Here is an 18023-nt window from a genome sequence, read left to right as displayed (position 1 = left end):
TGCATGTTATTATGAGAAGCCATTTGCAGAAAGACTTTCTTGTCTGTGATAAGTAATAGTGTAACTACATTACTCCCATTTTTATTTCCCAGGGTAACATTTCCCGCAAATCATGTTATCGACAATGCTCTACTTCATCTCAACTTTGTTATGAACCAATTAAGAAGTGGCATGAGAAGTGTGTGAACCTGTTCGTACCTTTTAACCTCACACCTCCAATCTCCTCTGTCTCTTCTCGAAGATGAGACTCTCTCTCTTGTGAACCTTTCAGCTGAACCCGTTCAGGGCTGCCTACGTACCCCCGACTCTCCGGGGGATCAAGCTATGCCACCGTAGTTCTCTCCTCCTTCCTTCTCTCCTCTCTCTTCACCGCCCTACTTATTCTCATCCCCTTCTTTTCTCTCGTAACCGCTCTCCCTTTCTCTAACTGTCCACCTCTCGCATTACTTATCCCAGACTGGATATTGTACACCTGACCCCGGTTTCACTATCTTGCATCTTCTTGAGTCACTGAACCCCTCCTTGCCACTATGTCTCTCTGGAGTCCACGTCCCTTTAATGTTTTGCGGACTGGATCCTATGCTCTCTCTCCCTTGTGCCTTATGTTACCTCCGTCCATGAGACGTGTCATCCTGGTAGTCATGAATTTGGCCGATACAAGAAGTTTGAGGAGGAGGGGAGACACCTAAAGTGCCAGCAATCGAGTTTGGTGATCAAACAGATGATTTGGAAAGGGTTTATGAGAAAGATGAATGCGAGATAGGTGGACTAGCAAGAGAATTGGAAGCTCTCTGTTTCATCAATATATAGGTTGAGTTTTTGGAAGATGTTGAAGATGGGTTGGCAGATTAGCTTTAACGGAAATGTCCAATTAATGTAGTCCCCATTGAAGAATTGGACGACATTTTAAGCGACGTTTTAATCCATTGTTCACTCAAACTTCACTGCAACCTACGTGCATATTTTAGAAAAACACATTTGTGATTCTTTTTATTGGAAACTACCTATATTTATATTTTTAATGGAAAAAATGAATTTTTGGGCATCAAAGTGATCAAACTATGACCAATTTCACATAGTGAGCAACTATTTTTTTATTTTTTTATTTTTTTTAACACTTTAGGCATCCATCCATCTTTTCAATTTTAACAATGTGGGGATTCCGTCAGTTTTCCATCCAAATACACTTAATAGTTGCATTTTTTTTTAAAAAAAATCATCAAAAATTAAGAAATCATCAAAAATTATCCAAACTTGTAGTCTCACTTTTTTGATGATTTTTTTTGATGATTTTATAATTTTTGATAATGTGCGGAAAATGTTACCCTGAGAAATAAAAATGGGAGTAATGTAGTGGCACTATTACTTTGGCCAATCTCCCAGACATGGCTTATATCGGACAAATGATTATGAGTACAGGTGTGAACTTTGGAAGGATACTTTCCAAGTTGAAATGATTGGTAATGTTTTATTTATTTATTAGAAAATTTTAAATGTAGTACTGTATATTTTATTTTAGTCTTATTCATACCAGCAAATTCAATTTGTTTACCCATGCTTGCTTTCTTTTGCAACGTGGGTGTGTTTTTTGGAAACATAGATGGTAGAATGCAGTGGATGACGACACTTCATTTGGATTTACTCTTGGAGTCTTTCTGGTTTAAGTTTTCTGGAGTTGTCAGTTTTGCTTTGAGACAGATGTAATAGAGTTGGTTAGTAATTCTTGAATTCGTGATTGAAGAGTTGTTTTTTCGGTTTTAATTTGGCCTCATTTTTCTATATCGTGTTTGGTAATGGGTTATTAAGGTTTAATTTCATCTTGGGTTTTCAGAAAATGAAATAGGGTGATGATTGAGATAATTACATATTGGATAATTCCCTATTTTAATTTTCTAGAAATTTGGGGTGTGATATACAACTTCCCACTCTTTCTGTCACGAGTTATCCACATACCAAGTATCTGTTTTGCTTGACCTAAATCCTTCATCTCAAAGGACTTACTCAAGTCTTTCTTCAAATTGAATATCGTATTGATGTTTTGGCCAACTATCAACATATCATCCACATACAACAAGAGCACTATAAAATCCCTAAATGGATACTTCTGAACAAACACACAATGATCGGACACATACTTCTTGTAGCAATGCGTCACCATAAAGGACTCAAACTTTATGTACCACTATCTCGGTACCTGCTTCAAGCCATACAAACTCTTTCTTAGTTTTCATACTAAATGCTCCTTGCCTTTAACCTCAAAACCCTCTGGCTGGTCCATGTAGACATCTTCCTCAAGATCGATAACCACGAAGAAAAGTTGTCTTGACATCTAGTTGCTCAACCTCTAGGTTCATACTTGCGGCCAAACCTAATACCACCCTGATAGAAGTCATCTTAACTACCGAAGAGAAAATTTCATCAAAGTCAAGCCCAACGCGGGTGCAGAAGTGTTTGTGGGGGAAATGAGTAAAATACATCTAAAAACAACAGTTGAACTTGAGTAGATTTGAACTACTAAATTACATATAGAACGCCACTGTGGGGCAACAAACATAAATTCTATCCAAATGAGCAAAATTGGAAGGGCAAAATTTAATGAGAATCATGATAGAGAAAATCACACGGAGCAAAAATCCTGCTCGAGCATAGAGTTCGACGGCTCGGATGTAGGATCAACGACGGCGGTTTGAGCCTGTTGCAAAGGAAGGAGTCTGCCGGCCGCAACCAAATTGGCCAGTTGTTGCTTCAGCTCTCTGGCCACCTTTTTTGCTGCCAGCTCACGAAAGTGGTCTATGGAAGCGGTCAAGGCTTAATCACATTTGGCCTTCGCGTCAGCCTTCCCCTCCTCTTTCTGGCTCTCCATCTTGGCGTCAACTACAACCACGTAGTTTCAATGAGCTTCTTCTACAGATTCGAGATCATTTTGAGCTTTCAATGCCACGACTTGAGCATCTTCGTGTTTTTTGGGTGAATCATGCCAGGAAAGTCATTATTAATAAGTGTGAGGGCACTTTGATGGATCATGTGTTGTCTTTGAATATTGTGCTTGAAAGCACGTTTAAAAGAAAACTAATTTAAAGAGTTCTTAAGACTTTTTTTTAAGAGTGTGTTTGGTCTGAAAGAAATACTATGGAAAGGAAAGGAAAATAGGTGTGGTCCACCTTTTCCATAGTTTTTTGGTTGTTTGTTTGCCCCATGGAAAGGAATACGGCTTTCCATATGGAAACCAAACCACAGAAACGAAAATGGATTTGTGTCCGTGCCCTACCCCTATAAAAATTATGGAAAAGAAAAAAAAAATGAACCACTCCAATAGCTCAAACCACCACACCATTCTTCTTCTCTTCTCATCTCCAACACCACTCAACGTCTTTCTCTTCAGCTCTCAAACTCTACCTCAGGTACTTTCTTCCTCCCATGTCCTTTTCTTTGTGGGATAAACATATTTTTTAGATATACATATTTTTTCTTATTATTAGTAATTAATTAACTTTATGGGACCAATCGAATTGTTATTTCATTGTTAATCTGTCTTTGTGCATACTACAACTGGAATGTTCTTGTTTAATGAAATTCTGAAATACCCATTCTTTATTTAGTAGCATGTAGTGTTCATTTTTGAATGTTTGGTTGTTTGGATTTCATTTTTGGTCAAGATTGAGTTGAAGGCAAATAATTGTGGCTTAATATTAATCAAGTCTACCACATGAAACATCTTAACTCATCAATTTAAAATAAATTCCTTAATTGTTAGTTAATATCTTATGTAGGATATAGTGTTTTTTTGTTAGTAGTGAATTATGCTATTATCATTTCGATATCGCACATGTTAGTTAATATTATATATGTTGTTCTTAATATTTTATTCATGCTTAATCATAAAACATTTTTTAATACATTCTATTAATCATGGTACAACTCCTTGGTAGTATTATATGCTTAATTATCTGTTAATTGTAACTCTATTGATCAATAACGGTTGCCTTAGGAATATGGATGACTACGAAATAGTTGCAGTATATTGTGTAATTGGTGCATATTTTGTAATGTCACACATGCTTGAGAACATGCCTATTGATAGGGGGCCACGTAGAAATCGGGACTACAAGAGACACCTAGCTCTAGAGAGGTTGTATTCAGAAGATGATAATGATTGTCATAAAATGCTCCGGTTGAATAGAGCATGTTTTAATAGCTTATGTGAGCGACTTCAAGAAAGAGGTTTGACTGATAGTAGGTGGGTTCCTGTGAAAGAACAAGTGGCAATGTTTCTTTACATTTTAGGCCATGATATACGTGTGGGGCCTATGGCTTGGATTATGATAAGGTCCAGGGGCGGCTCAAGACAATCAGGGGCCCTAGGCAAAGTTCAAATGCCAATAGATGTGAGGAATTTTTTTCGTCAGAGAACGCCAAATGCCAATGGATGCGAGGAATTTTTTTGGTCAGAGAACACGAGAGAAACGTTGGAGAAGGCGAGGGAAACAAATGGTTATCTAACGTTATTTCATAGATTCCAATGTACGTTATCTAACCCTTAAATAAGGGCCAGAAAAACGATTGTAGGCTGAAAAGAAAGCATTATATTGGGCTGAATTTTATTGGGGCCCCTTGGGCTGTGGGGCCCTAAGCAGCTACCTATTTTGCTAGGGGGTTGAGCCGGCCCTGATAAGGTCACAAGAAACTATCCACTGACATTTTCATAGAGTTTTGCGATCTGTATTGAGGCTTGGTAGGGAATACATAAGACAAGCACGTCAAACGAACTCCCCAACAACAAGAAGTAATCTGAAGCTAGCCTTGGGCCATGAGATATTTTAAGGTAAACCGAGTTATAAATACTTACTCTTAAACCTAACTTGCATTTGTCTTAAATGTATAAAGGTAGTAGTAGTAATTATATTTTTTTTATTTCGTCGTTTTATAGGTTTGTGTTGGTGCAATTGATGGTACTTTCATACCGGCAATGGTACCTATAGCAGACCAACCACAGTATCACAACCGGAAGGGGAATTTAGCGCATAACGTTCTAATGGCTTGTATATTTGATATGAAAATATCATACATATTGGCCGGATGGGAGGGTTCTGCTCATGATAGTCGGATATTGAGAGCTGCTTTAAACCATCCAAGGGAAAGTTTGTTTGTTCTACCTGGTAAATATTACTTAGCTGATGTCGATTACCCACTTGCCCCAGGCTTCTTAGTTCTGTACCCGGTAACAATGTATCATTTATCTGAAATTGGAGAAATGGCAACATGGAACGAGAAAGAGTTATTTAACTTTAGACATTCTTCACTACGTAATGTAGTTGAACGTACTTTTGGACTTTTGAAAAAGTGGTTCGCTTATTTGAGGGTAACTCCTTTTTACAATGTGGATATACAAGTTGATTTAATCATAGCTTGTTGTATATATACTACATAATTTCATACGAGAGGTTGATCCTGGCAATGTTGGTGGATGGGCAGATGAACCGGATGTGGAAAAACCTAGAGATATGGGTAGCCAAGCTCAGGATTATTGTGCACTAAGACCAACTAATGAGTGGAAGTTGTTCATCAGGACCAAACTTACTGAGAGTATGTGGAACGAGCGTCATATGTTTCAAACACAAAAAGAGCGATCAACCACTTTTATGTTTTTTAGTTATTTATATGTTGTATATATTTGTTTTTGGGTGGTAAAAATATGTACTTGCATCTGACATTTATGCAAAGTGTGAATTGCAAATGATATGGTTTGATTAGATGTTGTTGATTAAAATGATGAAATCTAAATTTTATGGATCTTTTCAATTCCTACGTACTATATTTTTGTTGTAGTTGTTGTTGAGAACAATATCTTTTGTCTCAATTTTTTTTACCAGTATTCCATCCTAATGTCTTTGTCAAAAAACATTTACTAGAGCTAATAAAGTCACAAAAACCATTGTGGGTCAACTTGAAGTGATTTGTATGGGCTGAAATGTTTTAGTATGCTTTCGTCTATAGAAATTAGTTGTTCTTATCCATAAGCTTTATTCAAATAGTGGTCTAATAGCTGAGGAAGTGCTATTACAAGAGTTGACATTAGCCCACCACACTAACCCATCCATCATTTCTTCAGTTCTCACAACCCGATGAAAAGTTTCATAAGAAAGTTTGTAATGTTTCTCTCACTTTTTTCAGTTCTTGCCAGGCTTTGTCAAATAAGTGGTGATATCGTGGGAGACGTTATGGGAATTGCAGATGTGCACCCCTAAAATAGATGGGGGAACATTCGAGAGAGCAATAACAGGCGAGCAGTGATGACCAATACAATGGGATATTCTATGACAGCATATTAGACATCCCAAGATTAGGTTAGGTGAAGTCATTTCTATATAAGTTTGATTTGTAAATTGGGATTTGGATTGGTGTCTATATTTTTATAATAATGTTTAATTGATTAGTGATTTTGTTTTTTGTTATTATATGTTAATTAAGTTTGTGGAATGTGATATCTCTATAAAATAGAATATTCATGTGCTAGAGGTAGATGTGCAGGGTGAACTTTTTTTGACATTTTGACCTGGGAAAAAAAAAAATTATTAACAAAAATTTAGTAACGGATATATCCGTTACACACATCGATATTAATAGCAAGTGGCACATCTATTACTAACGGATATATCTGTTACACTAATCGATATTAATAACAAGTGACACATCTATTACTAACGGATATATCCGTTACACTAATCGATATTAATAGCAAGTGGCACATCTATTACTAACGGATATATCATTGACATATGAAAATTGATTTCCCGCTAGAAAAGTAATTGAAGTAGTGTCAAACGTTACTAACACTTACATCATATCCGTTAGAAATGAATAGATTAAACTGCTTATCAATAGTTGGCTATCCGTTACAAAGAATTATAGTAACGGATATAAGTGTTACTAAGATTAATTTAAGTAATGGTTATATCCGTTACTAAATTTAGCCTAAGTCACTGTAACACCCCAGAGCTAACGGATATAAGCGTTAGTAAAAATATAAGTAACGGATATAACTGTTAGTAAAAACATTTTCTGGTGTAGTGAACCAAAACCATTATCCTTCTTCATCTAAATTAGAGCTAAGTCATAAACACTTGGTATAATGTCCAACTAATCCCTCGAGATAAAAATAGACATTTACAAGAAACTAAAACAAAAGTGAGTATATAATTGTATCTCAGCATCAAGATGAAAATTTCTTTCTTTTGAGTTGCTTATTTCCGTTGAAGTTCAAATGTTTATTTTATTTACTTTTGATGAAGATTTTAGTTCAATTCCACTGTTAAATAAATGAAAGCATAGACGTAATCCAATACTCACTCACATATCTTCAAAACTTTAAGACAAACACGTAAAGACATACTAGTAATATAAAGACATGCTAATATTGTGTGTCAAGAGTTTATTTTATTTATTACATACTACACACTAGCACGATGATAATTTTGCTCAACAGTCATAAACACAAACACATTTAAAAGGTTGGTCTGGTTTTCCACTGCCATCACCTATGCAAAGTCCATCGCCTTTGCCCTTTTGGTATTTGTCGGCGCAATGTTCTTCGCATTCTCTAATATCACAACCATTTGGATCCAATATAACTTGACATCGGGCATCTGCTTGAGGTATTATTGTTGTAGCTGCATAAGTGATAGAGATACACTTAGACAACTAGTTGAAGTGAATAAGAAAAAAAAAAAAGAGTAGGCCAGATAGAGAAATTAACAAAACCTATGGTTACTTTCGTCCACTAAAAAAAAATAGAACGTCTATGACAACTAGGGGTGACTTCGGATCGGATCGGATAAAGGGCTTTCGGAAAAAAATTCAATTTTTTTCAGATGACAATATCCTTTCCAAATCCGATCCAATTATTTTTCGGATGACAATTTTTTTTCCAAATTCGGAAAGTTTGGAAAATTGGAAAATTTTTGAAAATTTCGGAATCCGCAAAATATGGAAATAAATCGGAAATTTGAATTATATAATCGGATTCTCCTAGAATAACCATTTTTTATCTAGTTAATACATTCATTTAGCAATCATGTTGAAATTTAGTAAACTTTTTCTTCATGTATGTTAATGCATTTAATTCAGTAAATAGGAATATGGGATAAATTGAGACATGTACTAGAATGAAAATATTGATTTATTGAAGTTGTGAGAGAGACAATGTTCTATTTATCTAGGATTTTTATTTGGTTTGTAAGTTATATGTAGTTTTAATTTAGTAACTATATGAAGTAGATCGGATATGTTAAAAATTAAGAAATTAATAGGAAATCGGATCGGATCGGATCGGATTTTGAAAACATATCTAATTCCAATCCACTTATTTTTTTGGAAAAATTGGATATCGGAACACAAATATCATTGCCAAATTTGGAAAAATATCATATTGGAATTCAGAAAAATTGGGTTTTTCGGAAAATAGAAACACTACCCCTAATGACAACATTATTAAAAGTTGAGAATGAAGATGCATACACAAGTTGATTTACCTGAAAATGCAATTAGAGCAAGGAAAATGAAACATATAAAAGAGAGCTTAGCCATAATTTCCTTCTCGCCAACTTAGAGCAACCTTCTAGTCCTTTGTTACAAACATTGTTGAATAATCTACTTATAGAGGCTAAAACAAATCAGATTTCTAAAATAAATTAATTTACAGTTTCAATGTTTTTCTATAATTGTATGATGTAAATATTTTGTTCTAATTTAATATATGTATCACCAAGGTTACCAACATATAGTTGTAAAGATTTAGTAATCTGGATGTGTGATTATTAGCAGATTTACCTATTGAATTATTTTCATTATATTTTGAATTTGGGCTAAATAAATTAGTAAAGGTTTTAATTACTTTCCACATATTAAAGGTTTGGTATATCTTAGGATGTGATTAGTATAGCAAGTTTCACCTGTTGAATACTTTCCATTTATATTTCCTTTTTCGGTCGTTTAATAAATGAGACCGCGAGCGATTTAATAACTTATTTTGTGGAAATAGATATGTGTTATGATCATATAATAATTTTAATAGGGATGACAACACAAACAACATCTCAAACACCACAAGCACCAGTACGTGATCAGAAAGAGAGACTAGTTTGGACTCAATCTATGGATGATGTCATGTTAGAAGTTTTCTTGGAACATCTTGCAAAGGGTTTAAGTGAAACCAGTGGATGGGAGAAAGAAATCACATTCTTCACTGTCACTGAGGCAATGAGAGATCAATTAGGTTTTGCTATCAATATTGAACACGTTGAAAACCGAATCAAGACAAAGAGAGTTGCAGTTAAATCATTCAAATATTTGAGATCTTTTTCTCATAGTGGTTTTGGTTGGAACCTGGATACAATAACGATAGAAAGTGATGCTTTAGTATGGGCAAATGCAATTAAGGTAAGAATAGTTGTACGAACAAGTTTTGTTAGTTATTGTAGTATAGTGAGTACTTTAATTATTTGATTATTTAATAACATAGTTATTAGAGGTTATTCTTTGATAATATAATATGTTAATTATTGTAGTGTAGTGAATATTTAATTATTAGAGGTTTATATTTTAGTGTGTGAGATGCAAATGCAATGAGTAGCTTGGGTTGAACCATAGATGTATTTCACTTGGGGTAAAGGATGCGACAGTGATACAAAGGTTGAGGAAGCATTAGAACACAAGCTCTTGTTTATGTCTGCGCAACCCAGCTTGTGTTGTGAGTGCCCAAGCTAAGATTTTATGTTCCTTTTGTGACAAATAATATAGTGCCTATGTAAGCAGCTTTTGTTGGTTTAGTTTCTGGTGTCGGTTCAGAAGATTCTTAAAGTATCGTGTTTGAGAATTTGGTCTCGGGGCTTAAATAAGATTTTTAGATCTGCGAGTCTGCTTTCCAATATAGGTGGATTCGATCATCTTGTTTCAATATCTGCATAGTAAGTTACAACTGTTTTAGTACATAATGGTCAGCCTGGATTTTTCTGACAAAGTTCTGTATTTGATGGCGTTTTGCGCATTTTCTGTTGGGAACCTGCTTTCATGGCCTGAAAGTTAGTTGTAGACAATTTAGTGTAGTTTCATACCCAATTTACCTTGTATTAATCCAAGTTATACAAATAAAGTTATGATAGTTTTAGTGCAGATAGGTCAACCAGGATTTTTCCTGACAACCTTTTGTTTGTTGTTAGGCTAAGTGAATTTCTGAGTCGTAATCAGTTTTCCAGGTGTGAACAAACGTTATAGAGGTTGGAGTGTAGTTTCTAACCCATTTGGATTTGTGTCAATCCAACTAAGCTTGGAACCTCAAGGACAACAACTAACTGAGAAAAATATGTCAAAGAACCAAAAGAAAAAATGGAGGCAGAAGAATAGAGCATTGATAGTGAGAGAAGAACATGAGCTAAGTCAGCAAGAAGTAGCAGTGGTCGAGGGAAATGGAGTAGGCCGGAATTACTAAAATCTCTACTCAAGTAAACCATGTTATGCAAGATGTGGTTCTAGGAAACAATATTGTTGATAAGGAAAGTGGGGGTACTGTTATGGGGCCTAGCGAAGAGAGTGAAACTCTTCAGGTCGATAGTGCAGTTACTGTTCAAGTTTTGGAACCAAACTTCATGGCTCAATTAAACTGGGGCAATGGCAGAAATAATTGGTCCACTGTCTATGGGGCAAGCTATAGTACGTGGTTTCTCATGAAATGCAAAATATGGAGATGGTTGAGTATGTATGGTAAACAAGGAATAGAGCTCATCTAATGAAATGGAAAAGTAGAACGAAGAACACAATATTGCAAATGTTCCCGTTAACACTGATCTTGCAAATACTGAAGTGGATATTGCTCCAATTCAGGTGGATGATGCTACAAATGCTTCCCAGTTGATTGGTGAGCAGGATTGTGCTCCCATTGAACAAGAGACGAGATATAATAAAGTACAACCTATCTCTCCACCTGGTACAAGGTCTAGAGTTAAGAAAGAAGCTCAACCTGAAGAATGGACTACGGTTAGGTCAAAGAGAGCTAGCAAAGAACCCTCTCCAAGTGCGGTCAGGGGACGCTTAGCTGGTGAAATTAGTCATACCTTAGCTATGATTAAGCAAGCTTATAAGGCAAGATATAAAGGTAAGAACCTTGATAGATACATCAAGAAAATTTCAGATGATACTATTGGTTTAACATATGCTTGCGGTGAATATGAGACCTTTTTCTACAATTTTGAGAATGCACAAAAACATCTAAGGAATGATCATCCAGTTTTAAGGGATAATTTTTTGTTTGGTGGCAGACGTTAGATGTTTCTATGTAGTTAATTATTTCTATGTGTGTACCCGAATGGACTATGGTTATGAGTTTTTCATGATTGTAAGGCTTAGAGCCTAGTGTTGTTGTACTGAGAATTCTCCCTCTAATGATCATACTCTTTGGGAGGTCGTTATATAACTTTTTGAAGTTTTATCAATAGGTCAATAGGGGTCTGCCTCAACCCAATCACCATTTCAAAAATAAATAAAAATAAAAAATAAATAAAAATCAATTGACTATTTAAGACATAATTAATACTATATTAAAAATTATAAAATAAACAATTTGGATATTAAATAATTATTAGGGTGTTACACAACGACTTTGCTAACTCAATTCGACTCCAGACATGCAAGTAGTCGCACACTCGCCAAGAATGAATGGTGACCTATACGTAGGGCTAGCAATGGCCAATAATGGGTTGGATCGGTCCAGATATATATATATATATATGGAAATCCAGATCGAACGGTTCCTCTTTTTAGCAATGCTAATCTAGAACCGAACCGAACCCGATTGGGTATTTGAGTTAGAGAACCAAACCCGAATCGAAAACTTTTTCTTGATTCCGGATCCGATCCGTTCCAAACCAATAACCTCAATTTGGATTGGGTGGACTGGGTCTTTTGTAATTGAATCCTAATTTCCGTTTATATGTATATATTTTTTGCTAAATATAAACAAGATACAAAAATCCAAACGGCATAACTCATTGATTAAAGAAGAAAATTTTATTACTTAATCAAAAGCCATTACAAAAGCTTATAACTTTGAACTCTATCAACTATTGTTTATTATATTTTATAACGTTGAATGTCACAAGAAGAATGCGGTTAAAATTTCAACCGAATCGTGTCCATAATGGTTCAATACATCCTTAATCCATAACCAATCTAATAAGAGGCCGATTCTGATTTTCAAGACCCAAAACTAGTCCAAAATGCTAACTACCTATACTAGACCGGCTTTTATTGGTTCAGATCGGATCGGGTATTGGTTCTTACCAGATCGGATCAGGTATCGGTTCTTACCCGATCCATTACCAACCCAGCCTACTTGTACGTCACTCAACTCCGTCTCGTACTATCATCACCTATCACTCTTATCATTACTATCATTAGCATCAGACTTTTACCCACTACAATACTCAAACTATTACCATCATCACATCCTTAACCACATTCTTTTGATACCAGTTCAAAGAACATAATACCTGGAACCACCACACACGTACAACTTGTGAGGACGTGTCACTCATTCTAGCAGCACACTTGTCCATACCACCACATGAGTCCTACCAACTACTTGCTCACAAACATTTATAAAAACCAACCCTAGAACTACGTTGGCTTGATTCCAGTCTCACTCACACAGTGCTGGATACGTAGACATTTTCTTACTCATTAAGAACAACAATTCCCATTAACCAAAACCATCCCCTTTCTTTATCTAGATTAGAGCTAAGTCATAAACATTTAGTATAATGTCCAACTAATCTCTCGAAATAAAAATAGACATTTACAAGAAACTAAAACAAAAGTGAGTATATAATTGTATCTCAGTATCAAGATGATTCTTTTTTTCTTTTGAGTTGTTTATTTCCGTTGAAGTTCAAATGTTTATTTTATTTATTTTTGCTAAAGATTTTAGTTCAATTCAAATGTTAAATAAATGAAAGCATAGACGTAATCCAATACTCACTCACATATCTTCACAACTTTAAGACACAAACACGTAAAGACATACTAGTAAAGACATATTAATATAGTGTGCCAAGAGTTTATTTTATTTATTACGTACTACACACTAGCACGATGATAATTTTGCTCAACAATCATAAACACAAACACATTTTAAAGGTTGGTCTGGTTTTCCACTGCCATCACCTATGCAGAGTCCATCGCCATTGCCATTTTGGTATTTGTCGGCGCAATGTGTTTCGCAGTCTATAAGATTACAACCATTTGGATCCAATATAACTTGACATCGGGCATCTGCTTGAGGTATTATTGTTGTAGCTGCATAAATGATAGAGATACACTTAGACAACTAGTCGAAGTGAACAAGAAAAAAAACGAGTAGGCCGGATAGAGAAATTAACAAGACCTATGGTTACTTTCGTTGATTTACCTGAAAATGCAATTATAGCAAGGAAAATGAAACATATAAAAGAGAGCTTAGCCATAATTTCCTTCTCGCCAACTTAGAGCGCAACCTTCTAGTCCTTTGTTACAAACATTGTTGAATAAGCTACTTATAGACGCTAAAACAAATCAGATTTCTAAACTAAATTAATTTACAGTTTCAATGTATTTCTATAATTGTATGACGTAAATATTTTGTTTCTAATTTAATATATGTATCACCAAGGTTACCAACATATAGTTGTGAAGATTTAGTAATCTGGATGTGTGATTATTAGCAGATTTACCTATTGAATTATTTCCATTATATTTTGAATTTGGGCTAAATAAATTAGAAAAGGTTTTAATTACTTTCCACATATTAAAGGTTTGGTATATCTTAGGATGTGATTAGTAGAGCAAGTTTCACCTATTGAATACTTTCCATTTATATTTCCTTTTTCGGCCGTTTAATAAATGAGTTCGCGAGCGATCTACCGATATCGGACAACATATCTCCATTCTGTAAAAGGACTCACAGTTGTAAGATTGCACCACAACAAAAATTCATCACAAACTTTGATCGTGTCTAGAATACTTTGGCCAATCAGATTTTATTTTATTTTATTTTTTTAATGGCCAGACATGGCTTATATCGGACAAATGATTATGACTACAGGTATGAACTTCGGCAGGATACTTTCCTTATCATGTTGATAGAAAAAGAAAAAATTTATAAAAGCTTCTACAATAGCATTTTCTAGACTTCATGCTCGGCTAAAAAAAAAAGGAAGAGGCCTGGTAAGGCAACCCTCACTCAATTGGTATCCTCGTACGATTACTTTATAGACCAGTTATCGCAGTGACTGAGTGACACAACTGCCCAGACCAATGTTTTGGGACATGCTAAACCTAGAGAAAGAAGAAAGAGGAGGTAATTCACAAGTCCTAAGCTAAGACTTACTATGTATCAGTGTATCAGAACATGTGACCTCATGGCTTCCAAGGTGGTGGGGGTGGCGGACTTGAAGGGTAGAATGGCGACACGTTTGAGAATATGGTGTTCCTATCAATACCAATCCCACCACTGGTGGTTAATGAGACCAATGCAGCGACTAATCCTGCATTTCCAGCCAATGTAGGTTCTGTGTGGCCGTAATCCTTGCGATCGTCTTTGAATTTATCTGACTTGTAAGGCCCGCCAACCATTGCTCCAGTAATCTCGTTGGGATTGGGTTTTGTGCTATTAAACCAAGCCCATCCACCATGACAAGTGTAGACCTTCTCAACTTTAGTCTTGCCACTTGGCCGCCGGATAGAAGCACCTCGGTGGTGCACATACTTTGGGAACTTGTCTCCGTAACCCACCAAGTAGCTCATTTTCATGGGGTTGGCTCCTAAGATGTAATTCACCTGCAATGTTTCTCAGCCGCAAACAGAATATACATTTCAATTCTTCTACATTGTCATCAATAACCAAGGTATTATTATTGGACATACGGACTAATAGACTATCACTAATATGTAAGTGCAGACTGAGTTTAAAGAGAAAGAACCTGGGAAGTTGCAAAGAAGCGCAGTTTATCCGATGATATAAAATAGGGGCCACAAAACCATCCAGGAACGCCAGTTGCGTCCATATAATCAACAAAAAGAGATGCTAGAAATGCAGCATTTGCAACGTACTGCAAAGGTTGCGGACGACCAAATGATTTAGCAAAATCAAACCACCTGTATCAAAACAATTAAAAAAGTTCTATCACTTACAGTAGTCGTGCTTCATGTTTATACAAAACCTAGGTGCTTTTACTTCTATGATTGCCTTGACAGGTGGTTCCAAATTGAAAACAAATCTATTGAGCTTTAAATGTTAGTTTTTTAAAATGTCATTTTTCAGCGGAAATAACTTTCTACGTACCTTTTGTCCAGGTGAAGACATTGAATTGTCGAAGATAAGAACACATGTTAAGCCCAGTCTCATTGTGATAACTGCTCAACATGTCCTCATAAGGGTAACCAGGGCTTAAAAATATCCTCAATCTTGTTAGCAAGAGCTCTGCTGCAGGCAACTTGTTATCCCAACTCAACACACTCAAATCCGGAATACGACTAAATGTGTTTGCATAAGTTGCTACAGTATTTTGGGTTGCACGTTCCAAATAACTGGCATTACCTGTCGCATAAAACATCCATGCCGCACTCCACATGTATTCGTCCCAATAGCCCGTTGAATTATAGTAAGGTGCAATATATGAATTGCCACGACTATAAGAAAGACGCCTATTAAGGTCGTCAGCAAACTTATAGAGGGCAGTAGCACCATCCAAAAGCTTTTTTGAATACTTCGCATCATCTCGAAGACAATTGAGGCGGATGCTAAAAGCTGCCGCCATCTCACCCGCTAGATCGGGGCCCTCAAGCAGTAGTTATTTGCAGGGCGCCGATAGGTCATGTCTTACGGCCTTTGCCAACAAGTGTGGTCGTCATCAGTTGTTGAACCACTCTGTGATCCACCTACCTAGACACATGTAACAAAATTATTTGATCATTAATTAAGGAGTAAACAAAAACAAAGATTTGCAAGTGCTTGCCATTTTAGTTTAGTTGAATCAACTGTGTTATTTGTCCAATGCCGATCACATTCAAACAATATGGTGTAAATGTTAGGTAGATGCGATTTAAAGTAACTAATCTACATCTATATAAATTGTTGGTCTTGTACCTGACTGTAAATTTGGTCGATGGTTGTGGCAGAGGAATTGAAGGTCAATAGTAAGTAATCTGTTCCCCATTTAATAAGCTCCTTTGCATGATCATACTCGTCTATTGCTTTGTATTTTTTGTTGTATTCAATCACACTCCAACTTAGCATGGTCATGGAGAAGGCCATTGGGAAATGGAACTTTGAGTTGTCCCCTGCATCATAATATCCTCCTACGAGTCCACCCTTCACGTTCACGCCTGAATGTCCATCTCGTAGTCCAGAATCCCCTCTCCATGACACATTGTTGTCTTTCGGCAACCGCCCAGCTATACACCAAAATAACCAAATAACAAAAGTTGACATAAAATCAATATTTCATTATGGAAAATACTGGTTCTAATCGCTATTGAATACTGTTCTGCTTCCATGGTAATGCTATCTAGCTACACATTCTACATCATCGCCCACGACCCTAATAGCTTATAGTTTAAAAATCTTGAGAGAACAATGGAGTGCCTCATTTTCCCGATTATTTTTAAAACCATGTGAAAAGAGAAACAACTTATACATTCAGCTTAGATGAAGTTGCTGATTCCGTTTTCAAGGAAGAAAAATACTTACATTTCTGGGCATCAAAGAATAGGAGGGCAGTGCGGACGGCTTTTGAGTAATCATCAGGAGGAGGAGGGTGGTCCTTTTTGTTGGGCAAACTCTTAGAGACAATGATCGGAAGCCCTATCACCAGGAAGGCAATCAAAATTGCTGAAATGGTCCACTGCAAGGCCTTATAACTACAAACAATACAGCCAAAATCTACGTATTTCTTCTTCTTTTTGGGTTGTGGTCCTAAGAGCCAACTCTGTTGTGTCTCGTTCAATTGACGATCCATGTCCATGTGCGGACTTCTCTCATCATCAGTGGCAGCTGCCACTGAGTCGGTATTAATCTCAAACGAACCTCCCCAATGGTTCGCAGAATGCATGGCTTGTTTCTTGATCAACTACTATCACAAAAAGAAATAAGCATGCCCATTAACAAATGAACCGGCCGGTATAGTGTACATAAGGAAACCTTCAGTGGAATGTTCATCATGAATGCATCAACAGAAAATACACCATACTAATAGTTTTTATTCAAAAACACAAAATTCGATGATAACATAATGAAACCTGTATGATCACAATTAAGGTCCTTAATACTAAAAAATCAAAAGAACACCAACGACAATCAAAAGAAGGCTAAGAAGATTGAGAGAAATATATGAAACCTTAACTAGGATGAATGAGATCCCACACGTGAAAGTTTAGTACTTTGGAAGAACACAATTGACGTTGTTTCTTTTGTTTAACTTGTTCACATTACGTGCGATAAATGTATTTCGTAAGAAATTGTGAAAAATGAAGGGTTTAACCAAACGCTAGGGAATATTTTCTGTACTTTGTTACCATTAACGTTTGCTTAATTGTGATGACTTGGATTTTAGCCATTTGAGGAAAGTGGGCCCCCTTTGTTTTTGCTAAATTGAGGAATGTGGACCTTTTAACACACGCTAATTACACCCCAGATAGCCTCTGTGCTCTGTCAACGTATACTTTTGTGCCAATCGCCAGCTGAACTGAGAGTGATAGCCGATTAGCTCTGCTGATAAAAGTTAATGTCCACTAAGAAGATGTGTTAATAGTAAGTTGAAATGGTACATGTGAAGCAACATCTCTGAAAGCGAAGTGCAACGGCCGTCTTGGAATTGAAATGTTCTTTGTGTGCTGTTGCCTCGTCCCTATCATGTTTCACGTTTCAGTATGACCACAATACCCAAAATCCTACTCGTTTTCAAACGTTATACTTGGTTCTTCAGTCGAACGTTTTTCTT

At 36.1% G+C, this 18023-nt stretch overlaps 1 protein-coding gene and 1 pseudogene across 2 annotated transcripts; one reads left to right on the top strand and one right to left on the bottom strand.

The window, feature by feature from the left end:
* The first annotated feature begins 3992 nt into the window (after positions 1-3992).
* LOC147513986 (uncharacterized) lies at positions 3993-6245 on the top strand. The gene is made up of 4 exons (XM_086598983.1): positions 3993-4385; positions 4928-5218; positions 5406-5583; positions 6172-6245. The coding sequence occupies exons 1-4, from the start codon at positions 3993-3995 to the stop codon at positions 6243-6245; spliced, it is 936 nt and encodes a 311-aa protein (XP_086455109.1).
* A 6846-nt stretch (positions 6246-13091) lies between these two features.
* Positions 13092-17135, bottom strand: LOC147513985 (endoglucanase 12-like; annotated as a pseudogene). The gene is made up of 6 exons (XR_015217438.1): positions 16775-17135; positions 16172-16479; positions 15368-15967; positions 15006-15180; positions 14414-14862; positions 13092-13344 (listed from the first exon to the last, which is right to left on the bottom strand). The product of XR_015217438.1 is annotated as an endoglucanase 12-like (transcript).
* Between the last annotated feature and the right edge of the window lie 888 nt (positions 17136-18023).

Source organism: Coptis chinensis, chromosome 3 (genome assembly GCF_015680905.1).
Source record: "Coptis chinensis isolate HL-2020 chromosome 3, ASM1568090v1, whole genome shotgun sequence".
In the NCBI taxonomy this organism is placed as follows: domain Eukaryota; kingdom Viridiplantae; phylum Streptophyta; class Magnoliopsida; order Ranunculales; family Ranunculaceae; genus Coptis; species Coptis chinensis.
The sequence above is the reverse complement of the archived record's forward strand: the minus strand, read 5'-3'. Positions and strand labels throughout refer to the sequence as shown.

Bases quoted from the DNA above. Each gene is read 5' to 3' on its own strand.
- LOC147513986 (XM_086598983.1), top strand. From the start codon at position 3,993: ATGGATGACTACGAAATAGTTGCAGTATATTGTGTAATTGGTGCATAT. The intron at 4,386-4,927 runs GTGAGGAATTTT...GTCGTTTTATAG, and splicing joins AAGTTCAAATGCCAATAGAT to GTTTGTGTTGGTGCAATTGA. The intron at 5,219-5,405 runs GTAACAATGTAT...ATTTAATCATAG, and splicing joins GCTTCTTAGTTCTGTACCCG to CTTGTTGTATATATACTACA.